This window comes from Neltuma alba, unplaced genomic scaffold (assembly GCF_004799145.2).
Source record: "Neltuma alba isolate B1F8T4 unplaced genomic scaffold, ASM479914v2 tig00012167_pilon, whole genome shotgun sequence".
Lineage (NCBI taxonomy): Eukaryota > Viridiplantae > Streptophyta > Magnoliopsida > Fabales > Fabaceae > Neltuma > Neltuma alba.
Genome location: NW_021636714.1, coordinates 537,122 through 564,179, shown reverse-complemented (window position 1 = coordinate 564,179; position 27,058 = coordinate 537,122). Strand labels below are relative to the sequence as shown.

Below are 27,058 nucleotides of genomic sequence, written 5' to 3'. Positions count from 1 at the left end.
TTAGGTCCGTTGTTAGAAAGGATGCAAGAACACTGTCTGATTTGTTTTTGAATTGTTGGAAAGAACAAAATTTTGGTGGAAAAGGAAGAGGATGATGAGGATGACGTCAATAGAAGTGGCACAGGCAATCAATCTTCCACCTCGTCCAAACAGACACATCTCCCGAGGCAGGCACAGGGATTAATGACACTAACATCATCTTCTGTTATCCTCTATTATTAGTTAATAATGCGTTCATTCTTTTCGTCCCATTTGAGCCTCTTACGCACATAAGGCCACGCACTCTCTTCAATGTGACCCATATCTTGCACATTCCACGTACCTATCCACATTTTCATTCCATTATTGGCAACCAGCAATTTCTTGGTAGAAATTATATCTTTCTTGCAAAAAAAGAAAATTCTAATTTAATACTTTGAATGTAAGTATTACTCTTCCAGTCCTTAATACAAATTTAATTGTTGAGTTGGTTTTGATTCTAAATATAAACCATTTCTCATATTTATCAGTTTTCTCTAAATTACTCTTATGGATACTCCTTCAATCATAATCAAGTGGAAAGAGGGAGAGAGGGTATTAAGAAAGATGATTATGGTGTTTTAGGAAAAATGTGTCACTTTTATTATAATTAACTAACTTACTTAACTTTCTTAATCTAATCAAATTAGTTAAATGGGTTTTATATTAAGGACAAGAGGAGTATAATGTTTTCATTTCAAAACTTGATGCCAGTTTTAACACAACACCTAAATCTAAATCGAATAAGCGGCAAATGATGCCAAAGTACATGCCTACATGGTTTGATAGAGTCCTCAATGCTGGCAACAAAAATAAAAAGATACTGAATGTCTATAAACATTGGATATGAACTGAAACATTACAAGTATTTCAGTAATATAGGATACGAATTGAATTGTTGAGACAACGGTGTAATGGTGTTTTAACAGCGCCAATTCGACAGTCAAACAGAAATTTAAGGTGAATTATCAGTCTTCTTAAAAAAAAGTCAGTTAGAATATCATTTTGATTTCGTATAATTTTTCTTATAAAGTAAGAATTCCTTATAAAATTATATACAAAAAATTGTATTTTTCAGGATGGCGGTTCAAACTTATTGCTATATAGCAGCACCTGTGATGCCTTGTGGCAGTTCCAATACTAGACCTGTTTTGTAATGTAAACGAGTCTTATATTTAGAAAGCAGAGTAATATATGAAGGACCAATAATGTAGAAAAAACTTTTCTTGTGAAAAAAATTCAGAGAACGCGAGAGGAAAATATGACGTGCCCATATCCTACTTGCGTTGGTTTTGTGCTGCATATAACTCACCCACAGCCTCGCTCAACGTAAGCATTGATAACCACGCACACACAAAAGAATAGCTTTGTGAGAAGCAAACTAAGGAGATGGACATCGGAACCTATGGGTATCCCACAGCAACAGAGGAGAAGACAGTGTCGTACTACGACGTGCCAGAAGGAGTGGACGTGAGAGGAAGATACGACCAGGACTTCGCAAAAATCCTAACCAAGGATGCTCTGGTTTTCGTGGCTGAGCTACAACGTGAGTTCAGGAACCATATAAAGTACGCATTAGAGTGCAGAAAAGAAGCAAAGAGGAGGTACAATGAAGGAGCCCTGCCTGGGTTTGATCCAACAACCAAGTACATACGAGACGGAGAGTGGGTTTGTGCAGCTCCTCCACCTGCTGTTGCTGATAGGAAGGTCGAGATCACAGGTCCTGTGGAACGAAAGATGATCATCAATGCTCTCAACTCTGGAGCCAAAGTCTTCATGGTTAGTCCTTCGTCTGAGTTTCATTTTTCCCACTTTATATGAAAGAAGTTTTGGTAAGTTCATGTTAAGGTTAAAAGGCACTTACAGGATCGGCAGATCACATCCTAGCCAAATGGATTGACGTTCGTTGGCTTTGTCTGGTTTTTCACTTCATGTTAGGAAAGCTTAAATTTTTAGGTGCAGTTATTTTTTGGTAGGTCATCGATAAACGGTTGATGGGATTAAACTTACCATTCGGTTTCCTGAGATACTTCCAGGAGAAGTTATAGAGATAAAAAGGGAAGAGTGGATCCTTCATGCTGTTAATTTCACATATGTGGCGTCCAACTCAGTCTTTCTCCTACTTTCAATGCTGACATATTTGAAGGGATTCTTTTCCTTGAACGTCGAACATTAAAAATCATTTTAACTTAGCGTGTTGTATGAAAGTCTGGACAAAACTTTCTTATTTGCAGAGTAGGACGTTAAAGGAGCTGATTTTGTTGGTTTTGTTTTTGAAGGCTGATTTTGAAGATGCCCTGTCACCGAGCTGGGAGAATTTGATGAGAGGTCAAGTGAACTTGAAGGATGCAGTGGAGAGGAGAATAAGCTTCCATGACAGAGCCAGAAACAGGTCTTACAAGCTCAATCAGCAGACGGCGAAGCTCTTTGTACGCCCAAGAGGTTGGCATTTACCTGAGGCTCATATTCTGATCGATGGCGAACCTGCAACTGGTTGCCTAGTGGATTTTGGGCTCTACTTCTACCACAACCATGCCACGTTCCGGCGAACACAAGGCGCCGGCTTTGGGCCCTTCTTCTATCTTCCTAAAATGGAACATTCAAGGTAAGCATTCATCATAACAGTTTCATGGCAAAGCACTAATCATCACACCAGAATCTCATATTCTGGAAGTGAAGTAACACTCAACATGTCGCTGTTCAGTAGTATCCAGTCACTTGGCTGAGTGATATCATTAGACCTATGATTGTGTTAGAAAAACACACATCTCCTGTGCGTCGGTAAACTCTGAAGGCGTTTTTACAGTGGTGTTACTGTTTAAAAGTCCTTTGAAAAATCACTTGGACATCTTACACTAAACTATTTTTGTATCGCAATACTAAACATGAACAAATTGCATATATTTTGCATATGATTGTATTGAATCATGAATAAAATACATATCATAATGGGTGCCGATCATTAAGGTATCTAAAATGGTGTTTGGAAAGCTGGAAAATGGTAAATTTAGAGAAGGTGGTTGTGATTTGACAGGGAAGCCAAGATATGGAACAGTGTGTTTGAGAGGGCAGAGGAGAAAGCGGGGATTGAAAGAGGAAGCATAAGGGCCACAGTACTGATAGAAACACTTCCAGCAGTGTTTCAAATGAATGAGATTCTGTATGAGCTGAGGGACCACTCTGTGGGTCTCAATTGTGGAAGATGGGATTACATATTTAGTTATGTGAAGACATTTCAGGCTCACCCAGATCGCCTCCTTCCCGATAGGGTTCAGGTTGGCATGGCCCAACACTTCATGAAGAGCTACTCTGATCTTCTCATCATGACCTGCCATAAACGTGGTGTGCATGCCATGGGAGGCATGGTAATCATTTCTTTTCTTTTCTTTGTTTCGCATTTTTAAGTCAAAAGTAGTTCTAAGAACGTGTTTGAACAAGTATTTCCCACCACTTTTGCTTTGTGCACACTTCAAACAGATATTAAAAAGCAACCTAAAACTATTCGTTAGTATTGATTCAGTAGCTTAAGCTTTAGGAACAGGTTAATTCTTGACGAGAATCTTTGGTGGTGTCAAGAAGCAGCATTTGAAAATGATTAAAAGGCGTGACTGAAGTTGGGGAAAGGAGGAGGATGCATGGAAGATTAAAACTCAAATTTGAAACTTCACGTGTATCATTGATAATTGAGGAGCGCCAACAAGTTTAGATGACACTTTAAACTTTTGTTGAACAGGCAGCGCAAATTCCAATTAGAGATGACCCGGTGGCGAGTGAGGCAGCACTAGAACTGGTGAGGAAGGACAAGCTAAGAGAAGTGAAGGCAGGGCATGATGGGACCTGGGCAGCACACCCTGGTCTCATCCAAGCATGCATGGAAGTCTTCAACAACCACATGGGAAACGATCCTAATCAGATTCACACAAAGAAACGTCATGATGCTGCAAACATAACAGCGGAAGATCTCTTGCAAAGACCTGTAGGAGTTCGTACAATGGTAGGCCTTCGTCTGAACACAAGGGTGGGAATTCAGTATGTGGCTGCATGGCTCACTGGGAGTGGTTCAGTTCCTCTTTACAACCTCATGGAAGATGCAGCCACTGCTGAGATTAGCAGGGTTCAGAATTGGCAATGGCTTAAGTACGAAGTGGAATTGAATGGAGATGGACTTGGGGTTAGAGTGAACAAAGAGCTTTTTGGGAGAGTGGTTGAAGAAGAGATGGCTAGGATTGAGAAGGAGGTGGGCGAGGACAAGTTCAACAAGGGACTGTACAAGGAAGCTTGCAAGATCTTTACTAAACAATGCACAGCCTCAACACTGGATGATTTTCTGACTTTGGGTGCTTATAACCATATAGTTGTGCATCATCCAAGGGGATCGCCGTCAAGGCTCTGAGTTCAGTCGTTTTACAATCACCTTGCGTGTTTTTTCGGTTTGGGTTTGTCATGTGGGACTGCTTGCTGCTATATCCTTTTATCTCTTCATGGTTCTTCTTGCAGAATAATGTTGTACTACTATTATTTATATTACTTTGGATGATAGACGAATATGTTATTTGATGAGTAATAGGAAATCATAACGTGAGAATTACAATCAGGTTCATAAAAACGATTTAATTATCTTAAAGTTTATTGATAAGTGAAAAGTAAACAATAACAAATTTTAGAGTAGAAAATGACAATAAGTTCATGTTGGTCACTTGTTATAGGACTTTTTGATAATTAAATTTTTTTTCTTGAAATTTCTTGGTAATTTTTCCAATCATAAGCCCTTGCATTAGGCCTTGTTTGCTAAAAATACAATGCAGCTTCAAACGATGGGTAGAATACGTTCCCATTATTGGCATCAAGGTGGACTTTTCAAGACATTAATCAGATTTGATTGAAAAAAATATCCATAACTCTCAAGTACATACATAAAAGGCTTTTGACCAAAAAAAAAGAAGAAGTATTCTTTTGATCCTAAATATAAAACTATTTTTATAATGTAATTTACATTACAAAAAGAGTCTTATATTACATTATTAAAAGAGTTTTATATTTAAAATCGGAGGAGTATATACATTAAAGGCCGGCAGGTTTTAAGGAATTTGATATTTTTATAATTTAAACTTATAAATGACGCAACTTGATTTACAAACATAAAATATTAACTTCATTAAGTTTAATTTATAAATAACACGAATTGTAAATAATGGAGACTGATGAAGGAAGTTAGCGTTGTCGTTTTCTTTTTTATTGTGAGCCTTGATGTACAGTTTTTATTCCCAAAAAAAAAAGTGCAAGTTTGGTATGTAGATGCAAATTTTTCGAAGCTTATCTATACTTAACTCTCTTACTTGACACATATGGGTAATTTTTTTCTATTTATAATTCGAATTTATTATTCCACTTTCTCTTCTGTTTCGTTGTATCATCTGCGAAAAAAATAAAAATATAGAAAGAACTGAAGACTCTTGCATTTATGAAGTCCGATTTCAACCAAAGGAGTTATTATTATCATCCACGTAACCATATCAGGATTTTATCATCATAATTAGTTTGGCCACACTATCATACAAGCAACAGTTCCCCCCCCCCCCCCCCGGGGAGACTGAATCATGAGCAACAGTTTGGCATGCAATCCATTAGGAAACCTGTGCATCTGCAGCGATCTTGGCGTCGAGATGAGAGAATTCTTGGAAGAAAGCCTTGAAATGCTCATATGAATGCTTCACATCATCAACAGCACACATTTCTCGTATGCTATGCATTGACAACTGAGGAGCACCCACATCCACTGTACGAATACCCACACCACTGGCAAGGATTGGACCGATGGTTGAACCACATGGCATGTCATTGCGCACCACAAAGTCCTACATCAACAATTTCTCATAAAAAATTTATCACAAAGGCAATACTTCTGTTTGTCCAATTAAATAATGAAATTACGAATGAAGAATTACTTTCTCATTGTCTTCCAAAAAGTGAAATTTGCAAAAACGAATTGACCACCGAACTGACCTGAACTGGAATGTTGTGTTTCACTGCTACCTCCCTGAATATGAAGGCAGTGACTGCATTGGTTGCATAGCGTTGATTTGCATTATGTTTGATGACAAGTCCTCCATGAAATTTAGGCTGATGGTTGTCTTCGTGTTTTTCCTACAGGCAAGTCTGTCTGAGTGTGGAGCAATAATTTGTATATCTTGTATGCATACATCACTATAGAGAGCAACATACCATATAATTGGGATGCAGCGCATGTGCCATATCAGCAGATACAAGGAAGCTTCTTTGTATCGCTTTATCCGTCAGCTAGAACGCAATTACCATATAGACAAACGAATTAACATACTGAAATATAGGATCCCGCTATATGCATAAATTGGAAACACAATGCAGTTTCTCAACCGCAGCAAATAGTAAGCAGTAGTAAACATTTATGTAACCCTTGAGCATATAGAATAATAAGAGTATGAGAAATTTCTACCTTGGGATCCGAACTGAAGGAACTTGTCACCCTAGATACGGCACTCAACATAACAGGGGAACCAGCTCCTTGTGCAGAATCAGATCCACATTCCTCATGGTCAAACAAAGCTACCATTCTAACACCAGTCTCTTCGTCTAGACTGCGGTCAGAAGATGTAGAATCTATCAATGCCTGAAATTAGCATTACGATGTTAGATAGGATAATTATCGACTGCAACACAGTTTATTTCGGGTTTTATTCTCACCCAGCACTATCAACATTCTAAGTATACACTATACAGTCATAAAAAGATAATCCCAAGCCCAACAATGCAAGAGAGGAGGAGGAAGAAATAATTTTGGGACGAGTTTTCCTTAGGAGAGACTTTAGCCTCTCAAAAGCTAGAGATTACCAGCCTCTATTCTTAGTTTACATTCTGAGTAGGTGTTCTGCTTCTGCTCTAATATAGCGTCTGCAATAGGGAGGCTGTCTATTTCTGGTTTTAGTCTTGTTATCAGCTTGTTTAATAGAGGGTTCTATAATATTATGTTATGTCTACTCTATACTGCTGATGTTAGTATCCCTCAACAACACACACACACATGTTAATTTAAAACAAGATCGCACAACCAAATCAAATGAAGCGAGGTGTTTAAGAATGGAACCCTCTAAAATCAAGATTATGGCTGAAAGTTCATATCCATGCATGTCCAATTGAAATTTGACTAGGAGAAACAGCTTAAATTTTAAACCTTCAATGTGCAAAATGACATGCAGAGGTTATCAAGCCGTCCTGAAAATACAAACTCCTTGGCAGCTCCAGCAATTATACTTGGTTGAGTATCACAGGCTTGCAATTCAAAATCACATATATCATCTGGTTCACACCCAAGCTTGCTTGCGAGCAACTGGAGGGGGGGGGGGGAAAAAGAATACAAGACGGTCACCAACAGTTAGACCCACGATCATTCAATGTGCAAGTCCAATTCTAACTTCAGATGCCAGAACCGCATGCGATAAATCAAAGCATTTCATGAGAATCCACATAGAGTCATTGAACATTCAAGCTTCAATGCCCCTCTGTTCCCCGCATAAAAATGGCAACTAAAAGTGAGAAGGTACAGTTAATTTTCAAGCCAACAACCTGAAGCAGAAGAGAGTGGTGCTTTGCATTTTTACTCCCTGTTTTGTCATTTGCCCCCTTTCCATCATTTTGCGGACCGTTTTCAGTTGAATCATTATCACCAACTGCTTTATTGAGCTCTGCCTGCATGATAAACCTCAATGTATAAAAAAACCTAAATTCAATAGCCCCCCCCCCCCCCCAAAAAAAAGCAAAAAAGAAATCCATCTGAAAAAAGCAATTTTTCTGGAAATATCAGATATACATATAAGTCAACTTTAATTTCTGGTTACCTTTACCAACGTTGCCAAGATAGGAAGAAGATGGTTCTGTGTATTTGCCTTAAATCCATCGTTAACAGTCCTGTACGAAGGCTACAGTTTAGTATTTTTAAGGGGACAGAAGTCAATTAAACAAACAGGGAAGATCCATCTCAACAAGTTGACCTGTCTAAGTGAATTGCCAAAGTTGGGATCCGCATTATTGGTTCCTCAATCCTAACAAGTCGATGCAAATATGAAGTAGAACCTTCTTTTTCTTGTCTTATAATAACCCTCCCAGCGACTGTTAAGTCCCGATCAAACCACGTATGCCACAAGCCACCCCCGTATGTTTGGACTCCAACCTCCAAATATCCACCTTTAACCACCTGCCCAAATAATTCATGCCAATGCCAACTGAAAATTCCCGAATAACATTAGTTACCGGGCTCACATATTTACTACAAGTAATCCAAATTACCTTGGTAACAGGCTTCAGTTTCAGACAAGGACTATCAGTATGAGCACCAAGAATGTGGAACCCATTTCCAGCAACATATCTGAAGAAAAAATTTGAGCATAGACGATGAATAGATAGGACTAGGCACTACAAACACTAATGCCATCATTAAACATTATCTTATAAAGATGTGATTACTAACTGTTTCGAGTATATAAAGGATAGTCATAAAAAATCATAATATTATATCTATGGAATTATGGACTCTTACATTCTGTTTAGATGAAATAGTATAAACTCAAAAAGGAATGAGTGTGAAACATCCTGAGCTATATGATAAGATACTAATGTTTAAGAGGAGTTTTAAATTCAACATACTATATTCTATAACATTTCTCTATTTCATCTGTAACTGGTCAACATTTCAACAAGAAAAAAATAAAGAAACGAGAGCAACGGCTGACCAAAAGCCTCAAAACACAAAGTTGCCAGAATCATACTTTTTACCAACGGCAAAAGCGACAATAGTTGAGTGATTCCTCGTGAAGAAATATTTTTTGCCTGCTGCCAATTTCCAGTCATCTCTCTCTGAAAGTTGCTCATAGCCAGCGCTTTGCAACCGTTTTTTTGCCTCGTCTGAAACATAAAGCCATCTCAATGAATCAAATTCTGGAAGATTAAAATAAATGAAACGAACTCAGAGAAAGATACGAGAGAAAAGAGAGTGTTACCAACGGCGTGGAAAGCAGTTGGAGAAGCATTGAGGAAACCGATCAGATCAGAAACGACGGAGTAGCCTTCATCCTTAGCCATGACAACCGACAACAAACTTCAATAGCTATGAGAACGTCTCAAGAACTGATTACTCGAGAGTGAAACTGGAGACGGGAATGAGCTTTTTATTGTTGGGCAAAAGCAAGGGAATGAGATTCTGACTTCGATTTTATACTCAGGAATGGAAACTGGTCCCGAATTTCCCTATGCTAAGATACGGCCCCCTAAAGCCCAGGCCCTATGGGGTTGAGTTGATTCATTTCGCATTTATGTGCTCTTTTTTCTTTTTAATTCTTTTTGGCTCTTCAAGATGGGAATGAGATTCTGACTTCAATTTTACTCAGGAATGGAATCTAGTCCCGAATTTCCCTCTGCTAAGATGCGGCCCACCAAAGCCCAGGCCCCATGGGGTTGGGTTGATTCCTTTCGCATTTGTGTGCTCTTTTTCCTTTATAATTCTTTTTCGCTCTTCAATTACAATATCATATATGGCATCACTCTTCATTTAATTTTAAAAGTTAGTAATTCTCTAATCTGGGGTTTCTCAATTTCAAGCATATACGAGTATTTACATACTTTATCATACACGGACAAATAATTTAATATCTGAAAGTATTTCCTACTATTAATATAAAATAATAGTATTCAGTTAATGTGATCAATAATTAGAAGTGCCAAAACACAACAGTCTTTATTATTTGCCACTGGTATGGAGGAATTTTGATCCTTTTTATTTGTCATTTTAATCATTTTTAATACTTCATTTCCAATTGTGTCCTTGTTAATCATAATAAAGGTGAAAAGAGAGGGAATGTGTAAGAAAAAAATATGCTAGTATTTAATGCTTGTCTTAATAAAGACAAAAGTGAATGATTTTATCTATTTAATACTACCTCCAATCCTTAATATAAGATCTTGTTTGATTTTTATTTTGGTCTTAAATATAAGACTTTAATCTGTTTTGTCTTTTATGTTTATGCATTTTTTTTCTAAGATAGTCCTTCTAATAATGGTAGTTTTAACCAATATACTTGATTAGCAAGGATATTTTAGGAAAAATAACACATATTTATTACAAATAGCTAACTTAACTTACTTTCTTAATCTCCTCAAATTAGTTAACTAGGTCTTATAATTAAAATCGGAGGTAGTACTTTTCTTAGTATGCAAGAAAACTTTTACAAGTGATAAACACTCTCCGGTTTTTCCTAAAGGTGTACCATTGGCCTTGACTTTATACTCATTATGCACAAACTTATTCTCCCTAATGACAACAAGTTATATCAAGGAAGTGTTTGGATAGAATCAAAACTATAATTTTAAAAATGATTTTACAACATATGAAGTAAATATATGAAGAAATTTATCTTAATATACGAAAAAATACTTTTAAAAAACACTTTTCATGATACTCAAAGACTCCCTAAGCTTGAGGATGCAATCAATGTCAAATAACACACTGAAGAGTTCGAGCGAATAATCCTCATATATTTACAAGATATTTGTTATAAACTATGCTGTCTATAATTTATAAATAATATTACTGGTCATACATTTTATAGTTTATATTGATGCGAGTGCTTGTAACTATCTCACGAGAATAACATTAGCGTTTTGCATAAAATAATCATTAAAAAGGAATCAATTGTTTAGTGGGAAAATTAAAGGTTGTTTGGATAAAACCAAACCATGGTTTGGAGAATAACTTCTAGAAAATATATTCTTTGGAGAATAGATTTTGTGAAGAATAAATTTTGTAAAAAAGTGATTTTGATAAAGTGAAAATGTTTAGATAGTTGTTATTAGAAGTACTTTTTACATGTACAAATTATTAAAAAGGGTATAAGTTAATATGATAATTATATAAAAGATAGATTTTATAATATATTTGAATTTGAAGAAATAAATTTGCTGATAATATATTTTTATCGACATAATTAATAATATATAAGAAAATATAATTAATAAATAATTAATACGTGTATATATATATTTTGAGGTTACTGGAAAGAAAAAGGATGAGAAGGGCAGCGGAAACCTGAAAGATTGTTACATATAAACACCAGCATCTGAGGCATATTTTGTAAGATGGTTGATATTTATTAATGGTGGAGATGGGAGGGGACCAAAGGGAGTACTACCTTTATTTTGTCAAAATGATTCGGATATGTTTTGGGAAATTTCCAGTGAAAAAATTTGAGAAATGAATCATGATCTTCAACTATTTTGAAGGCTTGTTGAGATTTTTTTTTAATAAATATCGCGTGTGTGGAGGGGAAAAAAAAAGAAACAAGGGGAGTATAAAGTTCCTAAAAAATATGGCTTGGGGTGAGAAAAAAAAAAGTTCCTCCCTGTTGATGTATTTAAAAACAGAATTGCACCTCTTATACATTTATTATTTTTAATTAATTTTAACAATTAATTTTAATACCTGGGGGAGCGTCACCAACCTCCTGTTTTGGTTATCAATGGGGAATACCCGTTGATGGTTTTCATTGATCAATTTAAAAATGTTAACTAATAACCTTGAATTTTTAAAAAGAAACTGAAATTGTCAAATTTTTTTTGCAATGTCTGAAAGCAGTGTGTATCAGGGGATCCAAAATGTTAAGAAAGTTAGAACACGAGTGGCTGAAGACTCTGACACTCTTCCTTTTTTTTTTTTTTGTCAAAGCTATCCAAAACCATGGTTTGGCTTTTTCCTTGGTATTTGGCAATCTCTTTCCTCAAACCCAAACTATGATCTCGGATGATACCCAAGCAAACAGGCCCTTAAACTGTTTGGCAATTTTCACGACCTACCTTACCTTGAAGTTTGAACAATCACGTGTATGAAAATGAAGGGAAAATAAAAACAAACAAAAAATCTGAATACAAACTAAACCATAATTTTAAAAGTGATTTTACGATATATTAAATAAATATGTGAAGAAATTTATCTCAATTTCTAAAAAAATGTTTTTTAAAAGCACTTAGATGAGAATCCAAACATCCCCAAATCATACCCCTCCTTCAGAGTTTCAATAATGTAATCTATTCATATATTGCATTGATTTAATTATTTAAACATAGCATGAAGGCTCTGGGCTCTCGGCCGTCGGCCGGAGCAATGTCGTTGTGAGTACGAGTCAAAATACAAGACATGCATCCAAGAAATATGAGGGTGAAAACATCTTCACCCTCATAATATATAGCTGTACAACTTTTTGTCGGTTTTGAATAACATTCTGAAATTTCTAGCAAAATATAACAAGGGAGTTCACATAAAGAAACTGAGCCATGTCAATTACAATTTGGAAGAACCACTTGATAGCGCAGAATCGACTAATTCTCTTCTCAAAATTTTGCCAGCCGGATTCTTTGGGATGGCATTAATGAAAGCGACACGTCGCACCTTCTTGTACGGCGCAACCTGCAAGAACAAGGCATGTTCAATTTTCAGCGCACAGACAAAGCAACAAAATGGAACCCTATAGTTATACATTCAAGTGTCTGAAGTTTTAGAATGGAAACGTTGAGATGCATATGCATATATACATACCTGCTTTGCCACAAAGTCCATAATCTGATCTGCGTTGATATTGCTTCCAGGCTTTCTTACCACAAAGGCCATTGGAATCTGCCCTGCCTCTTCATCAGGGTACCTAGCCCACAAAATTTTAGAATAGAAACGTTGAGATTCATATGCATATATACTGTGTTTCTTTTGTGTTCTTGATAGAATACTCCTCAATTCTTGTTGTGCCTTCCAATGGCCAAGAATCTAGAAATAATATTTGGATTTTAGCTTATCATTAACCATGTGTTTTCAAGTTTCGATTCTAATCTATTCAGTACTTTCTAGGTTCCTAGAGGATACATACCAAAAGAATCCATATATCTTCACGATTTCCCATAATTTCAAGCAAAGCAGTATCTAATTTAAGAGAAGATTAGAGCACAAGATACATACGGAATTACGGCAGCATCAGCAATTTCAGGGTGTGTGTGAAGTACATGTTCCAGTTCAGCTGGAGGAACCTGCATTTGGTTTCAGGCATTCTGAGCATAACGCACAGCTAAAACAATAGTCACAAAAAGTGTGGAGAGTGATAGAATCACATTCACCTGATATGCTTTGTATTTGATCAATTCCTTAAGCCTGTCTACAATGTAGAGGAAGCCATCAGAATCAAAATAACAAAGATCTCCAGTCTTGAGCCACCCCTCCGCATCCAATGTCTCAGCCGTTGCTTCCTCATTTTTTACATAACCTGCACTTCCCACAATAAGCATCACTGGTAGTTCCGGATTTAACAACCTAATTCCCCTATTCTCTGAACACAGTGGGTCACCTTTCATTATTGTTGGACCTTTCAACCATAGCTCGCCTTTCTGACCAGGAGGCAATGACTCTCCGGTCACGGGATCCACAATCTTGGCTTCCATATTCTCTGCAAGTCGACCTACAGAGCCATGTCGCTTAGCCTCTTCAGATCCTATCATTCTCGTTGCCCCACCTCCACTTTCAGTCAGACCATACCCCTAGTCTCAACACTATCACCAAATCAACCCAAAAAAAAAAAGGGGAAATAAAATGCATAAACAAATCGTCCCTACGGCTCTAATTGAGAGACCAAAGACGAAGAACGCACTACGTTATAAAACTAAACTAATGGCAATAATTGTTTTCCTGCCCGTAAGTAATGGGTGTCATTAGTCAAACACCTGCTAATATCGCAATTTATAAATAATAAAGCGCCATAAGTGGTGTCCTCTCTAGTTCGAGGCCAACTCTTGGTGGGGATTAATACATAATTAATTGAAAATGAATAAAAGTCGATATTAAAAAATCAAAATTGAAGGAAAAGAGCGACTAACCTGCACTATTTCCACATCAGGGAATCTGGCGCTGAAGTTCTCGGCCACCTCCTTGCCAAGCGGCGCCCCGCCGCATCCTAGCAACTTCAGCGAGCTAAGGTCGTACTTGTTCACTAACTCGGACTTAGCCAGCGCCACAATGAGCGGCGGGGAAACTGGCATGTACGAAATCTTGTACCTTTCTACCGCTCTTAACATCCCTTCGAAATCGAACCTATGCATCAAAACCAGAGTCTCCCCCATGGATATCGCCCTAATCAGCATGAAGAACCCGAACACGTGGAAAAGTGGCAGCGTGAATAGCGACACCGGATCGGATTCATTCTCTTGCGAATCCATCAGGTGCCTCAGGTGGTAAAATCCCCCAATGAGGGCAATCAAATTCCTGTGAGTCAATAACACGCCTTTCACTCTTCCGGTTGTTCCAGACGAGAAGAGAATCGCCGCCGGCTCCGATTGGCTCATCTGAACTCTTCGGACGCCCCTGTCATCAGCATTACCAATTCCGGAAGTTCCATTGATCATGGAAAGGAACTGAGGCGAGTCAATTATGACGGTACCGTATCGAAGCTTGGGGATCTTATGAGCAGTGGAGGAGGTAGCGAATGCGATGACAGGTTGAGCGAGCTCAACCTGGTGAGCGACCTCCGAATCAGAGCCGATAGGGTTGGCGGGTGAGATGGTGACTCCTAAAGACAGGAGGGAGTAGTAAAGAACTGGGATGTGTAGAGAAGCAGGGGAGAGAATGAACGCGACGTGGCCTTTGGAAAGAGGGGTAAGGGAAGCGAGGGAGGAAGCGAGGTTTTTGATTTGTTGAAGAAAGAGGGAGTAGGAGATACGGCAGTCGGTGGTGGAGTCGATGAGGACTGTGGTGGAAGAAGCGGTGGGAGGAATGAGAGAGAGAGCGTAGTCCGTGATGGAGAGAGGTTGAGAGGGAGGAGGGAGAGGGACGTCAGGACGAAGACTATGGAATGTTCTGGTTTGAGGGCAAAAGCCAGAGCTTGGATCGACCGGGTTCGCCATGGAGGGAAGTTCAGAGAGACAGAAGCGTGGTCGTATTAGGCAGATGGTGTTTTGTGGATCGACAATAGACGGAAACAAGGCCAGTGTTGTCTGTTGTGTACTCGTGTTCCCTTCCCTCCTTTGACTCTTAATCAAAAAAAGAAAATTTATACACTCAAAGGAAGCTGCTTACTTTTGTGTGGTTCTGGCTTGCTGACTGGTTCTGATTAAAAAGACATGGGCAGCTTTCCACCAAAAGGAGGTAAAAAAATAAAAAAAATAGATGCACAGACGATATGCACAGGTGTACAAATACAATTTTATATTTGGTGATGCGTTTGTATTGTGTTTCATCTCATGTGTTCCGTTTTCCCTTCGCATTTGAAATGCTGGTCTGTTAAGAGTCTTTTCATTTGAAGGCTATGGTCACCGTCACCATGGGAAGTATCTTTCTTTTATCTTTATTATATGAATTGGATATCCAAGTTTATTAACTGGAAAATTTATTTTTGAAGTGGGTTATGTGATATAGTAATTCTCGTGTTGTTTAAAGAAAAAGACAAAAAAAAAACTGAGGAATGTGATATTTCAAATCAGACTTCTAACACTTCAAAATTCCATAAGAAAAAGTAATGTATGATACTATGTTTTGTAAATGTAATTAAATAACTAAAATATTTTTATATTAAAAGGTTTATTAATAAATTATAAATTGATAATAATAAATGTTGAACAGCAAGTAATAAAAAATATAATAATAATAACAAGTTATTTGTTAACAAGTTGTATAGAAAACTATAATAAGTATTAAACAACTAATAATAAAAAACGTACTAATAATGATAAATTAGATGGCTTTTTTTTTTCCAAATTTAATACAAGAACATCTTAATTATTTAATTATATTTGAAAAATATCAGATTAAATACCATTGGCTTCGGGAGCGAGTAAGATTTTCAGTTTCGCGACGGTTCATCAGCGATCAGCGACCATTATTGAAGGGTGGATCCTACAGTTCTTTTTTTTTGGGTACAGAGTTCTTAAATGTATTGCCAGCGACTGTGTTGTTATGTACGGCCTTATGGGCCCTCTTTTGCTGCTCCGTCCAAGTGTTTGCCCCACGCGTGCCATGTGTTTCTGAAAACCACAGCCCCTCCAATTTAATAAATAGAATGGGCTGCCGGTGCCACGCATTTTAATTTCGCGAAGAATTTTATCACGCAAGGAGTGATTGATAGTAGGAAGAATTATTATTAAGTCCTTAAAAAAATTAGAAAATAAGTCTCAGAAGTTGTTATTTTTTATTGTAGAACTTGTCATTAAAAATTGCTCACCGCTTTAGGACTTGTGATTCATATTGTTATTAGGATTTTTTAGTAATTATTTTTTTTTTGTGAAACTTGATTGTAATTTTCTCTTGATAATATTTATATAAAAAAAAGAGTAATACGGATTTCTTTATTAAAATCTCCCATCATGATTTTTGCGGTTAAAAGGATTCACATGCATTATTTCTGGTTGGTTTTATTCAACACAGGACATGCTACTTACTCTGGCCCTGCTGTTAAGTATAAGTTTCATTTTATGAATATTTATATCATAAAATAAGACTTGTATTTAGCATTTGAGGGGTAATATTTTGTTTCCACCTGTGTTAAGAACTATCAATCATCAATATATATAATACCTCTCGTTCTAAATGCATATGATCTAATTTGCAGTACGATTACCTAATTTCACAATATCATATTATATCGACAGATAGTAAAAAAATCTCCCATAACTTGCACTACTACTATTCGCAAACAATGAACAATCCAGCTTATTTTTTGAATCCTATGCGGTGCACAAAGTCATATTAGCAAAATATAAGTATCTTGCTGCCTTTCGGTATCCGGTACAATGTTCCCCTAGGATGAGCTGATTTGTCCCCATAGCCATGGCTCTAATCACAATTTGGAGGAAGCAGCAGAGAGAGCATGAGAAAACTAGTTCCCTTCTCAATATTTTGCCTGATGCAGACTTGGAATACTGTTCACAAATGATAGCCGCCTTATTTTCTTGTATGGTGCCACCTGCAACATTAGAAAATCAATTATTATACATAAGCCAGATCTATTCTGATATTTTTTCCCCCCATATATATACGCATTTAGCAGTAATTACCTGCTTTGCCACAAAATCCATGACTTCAGATGCACTAATATTGCTTCCAGACTTTCTTACCAGAAAGGCCATTGGTATCTGCCCAGCTTCTTCATCTGGGTAGCTGTCACAGCAACACCCAAGTTGCTAGTTAATTATATACTACCTCTGATCCTAATTATAAGACCTCATTTATAGTCTACAAATGAGGTCTTATAATTAGAACCGGAGGTAGTATCTATGCTTCAACAAAAACAGACGCTACTGTATACTTGAATCTTTACCATGAAACTAAATATACAGATGAAAAAGGATTGTTTTAAAATATAGAACTAAAAGAATAAGGAACTGGAGGCGTACGTACGATGAAAAATGGGAAGCAATGAAAAATTTGGGTTTGACGAGACTGAGAGACACTTACGGAATTACAGCAGCATCGGCAATTTCAGGATTGGAGAGAAGTACAAGTTCCAACTCAGCTGGGGGAACCTGATTTTGTTTCATCAGTTCAGATTTTAATGAGCAACAAAACGTCTGTATTCACGAAGAGCATAACATGATCACCTGGTATGCTTTGTATTTAATGAGTTCCTTTAACCTGTCGACAATAAAGAGGAAGCCGTCAGAGTCAAAGTAACAAAGATCGCCAGTCTTGAGCCATCCTTCTGAATCCAATGTCCCAGCCGTCGCCTCCTCACCCTAATTCTTTTCCAGTCGACCCACTGAACCGTGACGCTTAGTCTCTTCAGGCCCTATCATTCTCGTTGCCAAACCTGAGCTCTCAGTCAAACCATAGCCCTGCGGTCAAAAAAATACGATAAACAGGCTGTAATGAAAAAGACTGCGGAATTAATATTTCATGCATGTAATAAACTCAATTGTGTTTGTACGTTGAGCACTTGGATCACAATTTTATACAGAAGTCAAAGTTAGACAACTTATGAAGGTTGCTGAGTTTTGTGGGTGCGTTTTGAACAGTATAACAGTATTATGGAAAATTCAACCCACCTCGGCAATTTCTGCGTTAGGAAATTTGACTTTGAAGTTTTCTGCCACCTCCTTGCCAAGCGGAGCGCCGCCGCACCCCAGAATTCGAAGCGAGCTAAGGTCGTACTTGTTTACCAACTCCGACTTAGTCAGCTCTACCACAAGTGGCGGCGACACCGGCATGCTCGTAATTCTGTATCTCTCTACAACCTTCAGCATCCCTTCGAAATCGAACCTCTGCATCAAACCATGGTGTCCCCCGTTGCCACGGACGAAAGCAGCATGAAAAACCCAAAAACGTGAAACAGAGGCAATGGGAACAAATACACGCGACGTTCTTCGTCATTCATATTCTGGCTTCTCGTGTGATAGAGGCCACTGATGACTGAAATAAAATTCCTGTGAGTCAGCAAAGCTCCCTTGACTCGGCCTGTGGTTCCCGAAGAGTAGAGAATCGCCGCCGTATCGGATTGACTCACCTCAACTCTGTCGGTTCCCCTGTTATTATCACTTCCAGGAAGTCCATTGATCATCATGGAAACGAACTGAGGGGAGTCAAGCAATACGGTGCCGTATTGAAGTTTGGGTATCTTGTGGACAGTAGAAGAGGTGGCGAATGCGATAACGGGTTGACTGAGTCGAACCTGGTGAGCCACCTCCGAGTCAGAGCAAAGCGGGTTAGAGGGTGAGACGATGACTCCCAGAGATAAGAGAGAGAAATAGAGAACGGGAATGTGGAGGGAGGAAGGGGAGAGAATGAAGGCGACGTGGCCTTTGGAAAGAGGTGTGAGGGAAGCGAGAGAGGCAGCGAGGTTTTTGACTTGGTGAAGGAAGAGGGAGTAGGACAGGTGGTGGCCGGTGACGGAGTCCACGAGGACGGTGGTGGATGAAGCGGCGGCAGGAAGGAGAGAGAATACGAAGTCGGTGATGGAGAGAGGCTGAGAGGGAGGAGGAACCGGGAAGTCAGGGCGGAGGCTATGGAATGTTCGGGTCGAAGGGCAGAAGCCGGAGTTTGGGTCGACGTCAGTGAGGTTAAGCTTCGCCATTGAAACGAAGATGGCGTTGACTGTGGAGATTTCAGACAGTGGATTCAGAAAGATCAAAGAAGAGAACGTGAAATGCCGTGGCTCAATCTCCTCAAATAAAGACACACAAAAATTGAATGGCCATATAATACTAATGTAGCTAGAAATCACTTATATTCATTAACATGAGAGTGATATTAATTAAATCATTCATTTTTCAATGCTGATATTCCTTAACTAGACATTTGTCTCCATGTGCAATGCGCCATACGTGTATTTAACTCCGGTAGCTTCTGAAACCGGAGAGGTGCTGAAACTCTGGTTCTCTCTTCTATGGACCTGGCTTCTTCTCTCATAAACATCATCATAATTACGAGTTCTTCTTTCTAATTTTTATTTTTCTAAACCTTTAGAAAATATTGTTTGTGAAAAGATAAAGAGAGGCAATAATGCATGAACAATGTATTGAAGGTGAGGAATATTATTACAAAGATTCCCTTTAACAGATGTGGATCCCAATCTCAATGTATTGAAGGTGAGATTCACAGTACACTCAATAATGCATGAACAATTATTCAATAGGTACACATCTATGGAGAGAAATAAGGTTTTGCAGATATGCCAAAGTGGATAAGCTCAAGTCAATCCTTGCCTAATCTTCCAAGATTGATGAGCTGTTTTCTTAAATTCGGCGTTTGGTCTTCTTGCCTTTTAGTTTTTACTGGTATACTTGGATTTCGCTTTTGCAAAATTAAAAAAATGCTTTTTAAAATACTGCTTTTATCTTATATCTGATCACTTTTTAAATCTAGTTTTTTTATCACAACATTTTAAATTCAGTTTGCAAAATATAAAATACAAAGCTAGTTTTCTAAACTCAAATTAAAGTATATTTTACAAATTTTAAACTAAACGCACACTACACTATTTTGGGTGTCTCAATCAAAACGCCGTCAGGTTTTTTGTTCTTTTTGTTTGTCTCCAGGCTTACCTAGGCTGCTCTTCAGCAACGCAACGCATTGCTATTAATCTAAGTTTTAACTCAACATAAACTGAAAATATTGGACAATTGTTAATCAGAGATTGACCCGGCAAACCATTATATACAACTTTTTTTTAATGAGATTACGTTTCAGATTTGTCAGCTTATTGTCAAATTATATTATATTGGTCACGATTCGGGCAATAAGAATTATCGGCAGCAACGATGTCATAGTTTTAGTATTTTTCCATGGACATCATAAATCATGTTCTTTACTGTTTGCCTGCATATATTTGTCTGGATGAATTTATACATATATAGTATATTTAAAGCATTAAAAAAAAGAGATAATTCTTAAATCATATATACATATTTAGCTGATTTTTTTTGGGGTCAAAATACATATTCAGCAGCTTTCAGTTATTTTTTCATGAATCAGACAAAAGAGTGTGTCAAACTTTATAAATTTTGCCCGGTCAAAAAAAAAACTTCATAAATTTTGGGTTATTACTCCTTAATTAGCAATCGCTCTGAAGGATGAGGTCAAATGGATCAAGACTATCAGGGGTGTGTTGATTTAGAGGCTGTTTGGTAACGGGAAAATAGGGCACCGGTAAATAAAATGGGCAACGGAAGACACCTTCCCTCAAAAAATGAGAGGAAAGCTTTTGCCTACGTAGATGATATACCTATTTTACCCTCACAATGATGGCTTCATCGTCTTCTCCGTTTTTTCCATCTCCGCGCGGCTTCATCATCCTCTCCCTCGGCTCTTGGCTTCATCCTACCAGAGAGCTAGGTGAGTAGTGGTTGATGGCAGGTCGCGATCTTCTCCGTCGACTTCTTCGACCGCTCACATCTTGGATCTGTTTCTTTCCATTGGCTCCGCCTCTCAGTCAAAAAGAAAGCATTCACACCATCATCTCCATTTTGGTGAACTCGAGCGATGAAGATTAACGATGCCAACTTTAGACGTCCCTAATAAGTCGTTGCCTTCGATGTCCCCAATGCCTCATCCCCCCGTGACGTTCTCTGGCTTCCCACTCACTGCCGTCTCTCGATTCCCTACCATGTATTGAAGTCTAGTTCGCTATGCCCTTTTCTTCTCCAATGTCTTCTTTCTCAGATCTCATGCGGCTCGGTTTTCTTTTTTTCTTTCTTTTCTTCTCCTTTCTTTCGGTTTTTTTTTTTTTAAATTAAAGCTTGCCTGCTTAAGATTTGTGATGGCTGATTCTGCGGGAGGGAAAAGTTCCCCCCACCCCAAAAAAAAAAATTGTAATAGTGCAATAACAATAAATCCTTTAATAAATTCAAAAAACCCTCAAAATTCTGAAAATAATAATAAAATCCACAACGTATGACAAAAGTGAAAATTCATGCAGGGTGTAGAACCAACATTTATCATGAATCACAAGTACATTGGGACTTTTCCCTCCCACTTTTTTGAAAAAAGAGCAACACTAAGACTCAACTGAATTTTATTTCGTTAAAGTAACTCATCACAATCAGTGAGTTTGACTAAGGCCGGCGTTTCTTGTGAAACAAATGAGTTAAAGTTCAGAGTATGATATTAAAATCAAATTGGCAAACTTATTTATGAATGGCAAAAACAGATGCATCAGGAGGTGAAGCTATCTGAGTCTCATGAAGATAGCACCTTCTCCACTTCAGCCGTCACTTCTTTGGGAGGTTTCTCAGCTGCGAGGTTAGCAACAACTCTCTTCTTTGAATAATAATCAATAACCTACATTCCCAGCATCAAACTTTTCATAAGCACCCATTTACTATACAGAATTAAATGAAATGAAATTTAAAAACAAAATTAAAATGAAGATTGATTTTGATCATCACTTTTGTTTCCTGTTTTAACCTTTACTTGACTGTGGTCGAGATGAATTGAAAATCATACCGGTTCAGTTTGCTTGTGAAATGCCTCCAGTCTCGACTTGAGAACAGTTGCTGTATCATCCTTGCGCTGAATAAGAGGCTCACCAGTAACCTAAGCAAAACAAATTTGTCATCTTTATATCTACACTTTATATATAAAATATATAAATTGTAGTATTAATGAACATTGTGGCTCATGGTGGATTCCATGGAAAGCTCTCAGATTCACAATCGAGTTGTAATTTACAAGTTCTGAGCAAAGTTCACAAACATTAATAAGAATCATGGGGCAGTATCAATGTGGCCAGAAACCAAGTTGATTTAAAATTGAATAACAAAAATCAATCAACTGTCCGCATTTGCCTTAATATATTCAGAACTCATCCTACTCTGCTTGATTAAGCCTTTAGATCACTCTCTCATTCGTGTCCCTGTGACCATCACTCACATTTTGCCAACTAAAATTTCTAAACTTGTACAATAAAAGGTAAAAAAAATTAGAAAACATTCACAAAGAGGTAGACTTACATCATCAACCCCAGGAACCTTGGGAGGAGCAAATTTTGTATGGTAGGTTCTGCCACTGGATGGGTGTATCCAGCGACCAGTAATACGCTCCTCAAGGATAGCATCGTCAATTGCAAAATTCAGCACCTTATCAATTTTAACCCCCTTCTTCTCCAGCATCTCATCAAGCTGCACGCAGAAAAACATACAATGTTCATATTTTACATTCACAGATGCAGAGGAACAGCGAGTATGAAAATGCAAATAATAAAGTTCATGACTGGTACTTCATGCAAACAAACGCATGCACAGCCCAACATCTCATGCAAAAGAAACTCAGACAGAAGCTCAAATGCCCACCAACAACCTAATACCTTCTCTGCTTGGACCACAGTTCTTGGAAATCCGTCAAGAATGAAACCTTTCTGGCATGATGGTTTCTTTATTGCTTCATCTATAATGCCAACAACTAAGTCATCAGAAACAAGTTGTCCCTGGAAAGTAGTCCCACGATGTCATGTTCGCAATCTATCCTGATAAGATCACAAAAAGTGACACAGCAAATCCACGTTATAGAAAAGTCCTTACTGCATCCATAGCTTCTTTAGCCTTGATGCCCAGAGGGGTTTTAGCAGCTACAGCGGCTCTTAACATGTCACCTGTAGCTAAGTGGCACAAGCAGTACTCATCTTTAATTATTGGTGACTGAGTGCCTTTTCCTGAACCAGGAGGACCTGCATTTACAGTTTTTAAGTTAATTCTAAGAAAGCACTACATTATATGATGCTCATACCTTGATATCTATACTAGATAAGCATATGCGCATGCAATATATATGTATATAAATACATATGCATGTATGAGCATATAGTGCGTGCACATGCAACCAAAATATAAATTAAATAGGTATACAAATAATTGCCACTAGAAGTAGATCAAGATGTCCTTTTAGAAAGTAGACCTCTATTCTTGAGTCCATCAAAAATTTACAGGCAGCAAATTTATAATCAATGCCTAAACCTACAAGCACAAGCATATATTAAGTTTTCTGTGATTCTTTCGTACACCTAGCATCTGAGCTGCTGGTTAAACAGAGGAAGAAACAGTAATTTGAAGAAACGAAGAAGCTATCATCGAGGTGAACTTCTGACTTTTGAGAGGAAAGAGAGAAATATGATGGACACATATTATGGGATGCCTAGTCCCACATTAAGTAGCATAGGATGTTCTATAACGTACTTAAGCAGGTTGGCCCTTTAATAGCTAGCATTTAAGAAAAGCTTCCCCATCACAATTGAGCACCCATGAAAATAATAAGAAGGAAGAAGAAGCTCACACTGCCTGGGAGAATCAGTAACTCATAAAAAGTACAATCGCAAAACCCACAAAAGTTTCTCTAATGTCAAAGTAGATACACGAATTGGCCCAATGACAGACACCATGCACTACTGCCCATGGCAGGGCCAGAAAATATGGCAATGTCACAACTGTGGTGTCGCTAAATTATGCTTGGCATGAGGCAATGGACATCGCCATCCATAATAACGTGCCGTTAACAAAATATGGTTTGATCAAGGAAAATTATTGGAAAATACTAAACGAAAAACCAAATAGATATTCCCCATTTCTAACAGAAGAATCACACTACAATTTCTCATACTAATTGCTGCTACATATACTTGTCCAACTAAGATAACTAAAGAAAGCAACAAAATTTTCACCCAAAAATGGAAAGCAAGAAATGCAGTAATGCTTCATTGTTTCAAAATTTCATTATCGAAAGAGTGGCATAAAAAAAGATAGAGGAGAACCTTAAAAAGGGGAAACTCTCTACTAAAGCAACAATAGACAGCACACATCATATATTTTACTCCTCCGGTCCTAATTATAAGACCCAATTGACTTATTTGAGAGATTAAGGAAGTAAGTTAAGTTGGTTATTTATAATAAATAAGTGTTGTCATTCCTAAAATATCCTTGCTAATTAAGTATATTGGCTAAAACTATCATTATTAGAAGGATTATCTTGGGAAAAATACATAAATATAAGAGACAAATGGATTGGGTCTTATAATTAAGACCAAATAAAAAGTCAAATTGGGTCTTATAATAAGGACCGGAGGAGTATTATCTATAAACAAAATATTAACCCTGCGATGCAAATTGTTACAATGCAAAAATGACCAGTAAAAACACAGAAGAAACCACATACTGTAACATCAGTCCTACAATCACCATAGACAGATTCACCAACTAAAAGAAGCATATTCTCGAGCACGATTTAGAACTCCTCGAAGAGACACAGGTGGGTTTCAAAACACAAAGTACATTATTGAGCGAAGGTACATTCAACACCAATATTCGCTTCTTTCTTGCAAATGCCACCACAAATTATACACAGATCATCAAGTGATTACAACTATACACATAAAAATTATGGGGCATCTTGTGCAATCCCTAAATGAAACCTTTGCTACGGCAAAAAGACTCAAAAAGCCACCAAAAAAAAAATCGTCAAAACATTCAGATAGGATTTTCGGATCTGAAAGCAAAAGAACAAAGTGAAAACTTGAGAAAAATAGAGGTAGAAGACACGTATATACCAACGAGGATGAGACGCTTGTCAGGTTTGGAGGAGCATTTGAAGCGACGGAGAAGCTCAGTCATGAGATCCATAGAGGGAACATCCTCCAGGTTAACTGCCGCACTACTGCTCGCCATTCCTCTTTCTCTTGCTTCTTCTTAATGGCCTTAGTTTTCTCGTCTCAGAGGAGAAACCCAGGTAGTCAGCAGAACCAGCTCACGCGTTGAAGTGACGACGGGAATTTAAGCTTCCGAATGCCTCAGATTTCGGACCCTCCAAAGCTTCAAATTCAAGCCGCCGCGACAGCAGGTTCCCTTGAAGTGACCGTCTTGCCCCTTGCTCCCAGCGTTAGGTGATGGGTTAAAACTCAATAGGCACCAACCTTTTGACCAACAAATCAAATGACACCAACCTCTGCGACTCTTTCTTTCTCTTCCTTTGTTTTAATAAACAATTTTTTTTATAGCATTAAGAAGCATTCTTCTCTTTTTTTTCCCCTTTTTTTTTTGGCTTCATATAACATCAAGAGTTTAAAGTTTAGACTCTATTCCTCAGGGGAAAACATCTCTCTTTATATCCCATCTTATTGTCTTAATAAGTCTTAACAAGGAATGTACTTATATTTGTAAGGGGGGGAATTTTCCATCAAAAAAGAGAGGGCGTTTTTTTTGGGAAGGGTGAATTTTCTCAATTCAATCTAAACTCCTTTGAATTGGGTTCTACTCTATAATATATAATTTGATTTATTAAAAATTAGGATTTACACTGCATAATCTAAATCTCTGGTCAAACATGAAGGATTCATTTAGAATGATTTATAAACAGTTTTAATCGTAGTTTACAAAATTTAAAGAAAATATATTTTTTAAAAATTTCTCAACTTACATGAAACGTATTTATAAGTAATTTTAAATTATTTTATGAGTGATTTCAATTTCTAGCTTTTTGTTTCGAACCATGATTATCATGATGATGATGATAATTCTTATGGGAACAAGGAGATGTGTTCTTCTCCTTTTTTTTCTTTGCAGCATATATGATGGAATAAGACCATCCATCTTTATCTTCTTCGTCTGCCACTCCTTCAGGCTAAATGAGTTGAATCTGTTAGCCTCCTTTATAAGAGTCTTGGGAGGCTTCTGTTGGTAGAGGGACTTGTGACCTATTTGGTGGAGGTCTGATAACACTCATGATGAAATCTCTCTGAAATTCTTCAAGTGTTGTGCTACTGGCTGGTAGTGAACTTGGAGGGAAAGGTCCAAGAGAAAATATGAAATGTCTTCCCCCGTATCTGGTTAATTAAGTGCAGTTAATGTCTTCTCAATTTTCTCCATTAATAATCTTTCTTTTCTTGGCCATGAGGGAGTAGTGACCTGGAGAAGCATATGGTTGTCTGTGTAAAGCCTTTGGGCAGCATCTATACCATAGTTTCTGAAAAGGTATATAAACAGATAACCATCTGCTTCTCCAGGTTACCAGAAACCATTCTCTTAATGTTCCAGTTAGTTTTAAGAGAAATTCTGTAAGAACTTTCTCAAGATTTGTATCATGCTTGGCAAGCTGCAAATCAATCCATACGCCGAACTCATGGAGTCTATCTCTCCATTTGTCTGGAGGAAGGTCATTAAAAGTGAACCATGGATTTGTAGTAGGTTTGTAGTCTGTTCTTCTAAGCTCAGATGTATGAGGGACAAATGGTTCTTCATCAAAAGGATCTTCAACTGTAGGATCTGGTTGGACCATTGCTACCTTAAAAATATTAGCATGATATGTTTTAGAATTAAAGTTAGAACTATATTCAATAGAAGGATCAGACTCAGTTTCAGAGCTTTCATTTGATGATGATTGATCTTTATTCAAGGATTGGAGAGTGGCTATGGTCTTGTTTGGATCAACTTGGATTTTTAGTCTGTCCGTCAAAGTTGGATCTGAAAGTTTGATGTTGAAATCTGGAGCCATGATAAGGATGACACTACCGTTGCTAAGAGT

General features: G+C 37.6%; 4 protein-coding genes and 1 pseudogene across 5 annotated transcripts; 1 reads left to right on the top strand and 4 right to left on the bottom strand.

Annotated features, from left to right (window-relative positions):
• The first annotated feature begins 1,407 nt into the window (after positions 1 to 1,407).
• On the top strand, positions 1,408 to 4,442 carry LOC114724042 (malate synthase, glyoxysomal). Its single transcript, XM_028910314.1, has 4 exons — positions 1,408 to 1,797; positions 2,298 to 2,623; positions 3,053 to 3,383; positions 3,752 to 4,442. Exons 1-4 carry the CDS (start codon positions 1,408 to 1,410, stop codon positions 4,409 to 4,411), a joined length of 1,707 nt encoding a protein of 568 aa, XP_028766147.1. The 3' UTR covers positions 4,412 to 4,442.
• A 1,152-nt stretch (positions 4,443 to 5,594) lies between these two features.
• Positions 5,595 to 9,226, bottom strand: LOC114724119 (probable aspartyl aminopeptidase). 2 transcript variants are annotated; one of them, XM_028910411.1, is made up of 11 exons: positions 9,048 to 9,224; positions 8,817 to 8,952; positions 8,338 to 8,416; positions 8,043 to 8,245; positions 7,890 to 7,959; positions 7,618 to 7,740; positions 7,226 to 7,381; positions 6,491 to 6,664; positions 6,241 to 6,315; positions 6,022 to 6,162; positions 5,595 to 5,873 (listed from the first exon to the last, which is right to left on the bottom strand). In XM_028910411.1, the coding sequence occupies exons 1-11, from the start codon at positions 9,127 to 9,129 to the stop codon at positions 5,643 to 5,645; spliced, it is 1,470 nt and encodes a 489-aa protein (XP_028766244.1). In that variant the 5' UTR covers positions 9,130 to 9,224; the 3' UTR covers positions 5,595 to 5,642. The 2 variants fall into 2 exon arrangements, with proteins under 2 accessions (XP_028766244.1, XP_028766245.1); XM_028910412.1 differs by lacking the exon at positions 7,226 to 7,381 and having other exon boundaries at positions 9,048 to 9,226.
• Positions 9,227 to 12,278: 3,052 nt separating this feature from the next.
• On the bottom strand, positions 12,279 to 15,019 carry LOC114724118 (4-coumarate--CoA ligase-like 9). The gene is made up of 6 exons (XM_028910410.1): positions 13,951 to 15,019; positions 13,425 to 13,614; positions 13,198 to 13,343; positions 13,043 to 13,110; positions 12,632 to 12,734; positions 12,279 to 12,502 (listed from the first exon to the last, which is right to left on the bottom strand). Exons 1-6 carry the CDS (start codon positions 14,971 to 14,973, stop codon positions 12,377 to 12,379), a joined length of 1,656 nt encoding a protein of 551 aa, XP_028766243.1. The 5' UTR covers positions 14,974 to 15,019; the 3' UTR covers positions 12,279 to 12,376.
• A 1,585-nt stretch (positions 15,020 to 16,604) lies between these two features.
• LOC114724117 (4-coumarate--CoA ligase-like 9) lies at positions 16,605 to 19,279 on the bottom strand (annotated as a pseudogene).
• A 2,273-nt stretch (positions 19,280 to 21,552) lies between these two features.
• LOC114724120 (adenylate kinase 4) lies at positions 21,553 to 25,354 on the bottom strand. Its single transcript, XM_028910413.1, has 6 exons — positions 25,089 to 25,354; positions 23,074 to 23,219; positions 22,860 to 22,979; positions 22,507 to 22,674; positions 22,001 to 22,090; positions 21,553 to 21,835 (listed from the first exon to the last, which is right to left on the bottom strand). Exons 1-6 carry the CDS (start codon positions 25,204 to 25,206, stop codon positions 21,734 to 21,736), a joined length of 744 nt encoding a protein of 247 aa, XP_028766246.1. The 5' UTR covers positions 25,207 to 25,354; the 3' UTR covers positions 21,553 to 21,733.
• Positions 25,355 to 27,058: the final 1,704 nt, after the last annotated feature.

Excerpts from the sequence above, each read along its gene's own strand:
- LOC114724042 (XM_028910314.1), top strand. The coding sequence starts at position 1,408 with ATGGACATCGGAACCTATGGGTATCCCACAGCAACAGAGGAGAAGACA. Across the intron at positions 1,798-2,297 it reads CTGGAGCCAAAGTCTTCATG|GCTGATTTTGAAGATGCCCT; the intron begins GTTAGTCCTTCG and ends TTGTTTTTGAAG. Across the intron at positions 3,384-3,751 it reads TGCATGCCATGGGAGGCATG|GCAGCGCAAATTCCAATTAG; the intron begins GTAATCATTTCT and ends TTTGTTGAACAG.
- LOC114724118 (XM_028910410.1), bottom strand. The coding sequence starts at position 14,973 with ATGGCGAACCCGGTCGATCCAAGCTCTGGCTTTTGCCCTCAAACCAGA. Across the intron at positions 13,111-13,197 it reads TCAAATACAAAGCATATCAG|GTTCCTCCAGCTGAACTGGA; the intron begins GTGAATGTGATT and ends AACCAAATGCAG. Across the intron at positions 12,503-12,631 it reads TGGACTTTGTGGCAAAGCAG|GTTGCGCCGTACAAGAAGGT; the intron begins GTATGTATATAT and ends TTGTTCTTGCAG.
- LOC114724119 (XM_028910411.1), bottom strand. The coding sequence starts at position 9,129 with ATGGCTAAGGATGAAGGCTACTCCGTCGTTTCTGATCTGATCGGTTTC. Across the intron at positions 8,246-8,337 it reads AACTGAAGCCTGTTACCAAG|GTGGTTAAAGGTGGATATTT; the intron begins GTAATTTGGATT and ends TTATTTGGGCAG. Across the intron at positions 7,960-8,042 it reads TTGGCAATTCACTTAGACAG|GACTGTTAACGATGGATTTA; the intron begins GTCAACTTGTTG and ends GCCTTCGTACAG.
- LOC114724120 (XM_028910413.1), bottom strand. The coding sequence starts at position 25,206 with ATGGCGAGCAGTAGTGCGGCAGTTAACCTGGAGGATGTTCCCTCTATG. Across the intron at positions 23,220-25,088 it reads CAAGCGTCTCATCCTCGTTG|GTCCTCCTGGTTCAGGAAAA; the intron begins GTATATACGTGT and ends CTGTAAATGCAG. Across the intron at positions 22,091-22,506 it reads AGGTTCCTGGGGTTGATGAT|GTTACTGGTGAGCCTCTTAT; the intron begins GTAAGTCTACCT and ends TGTTTTGCTTAG.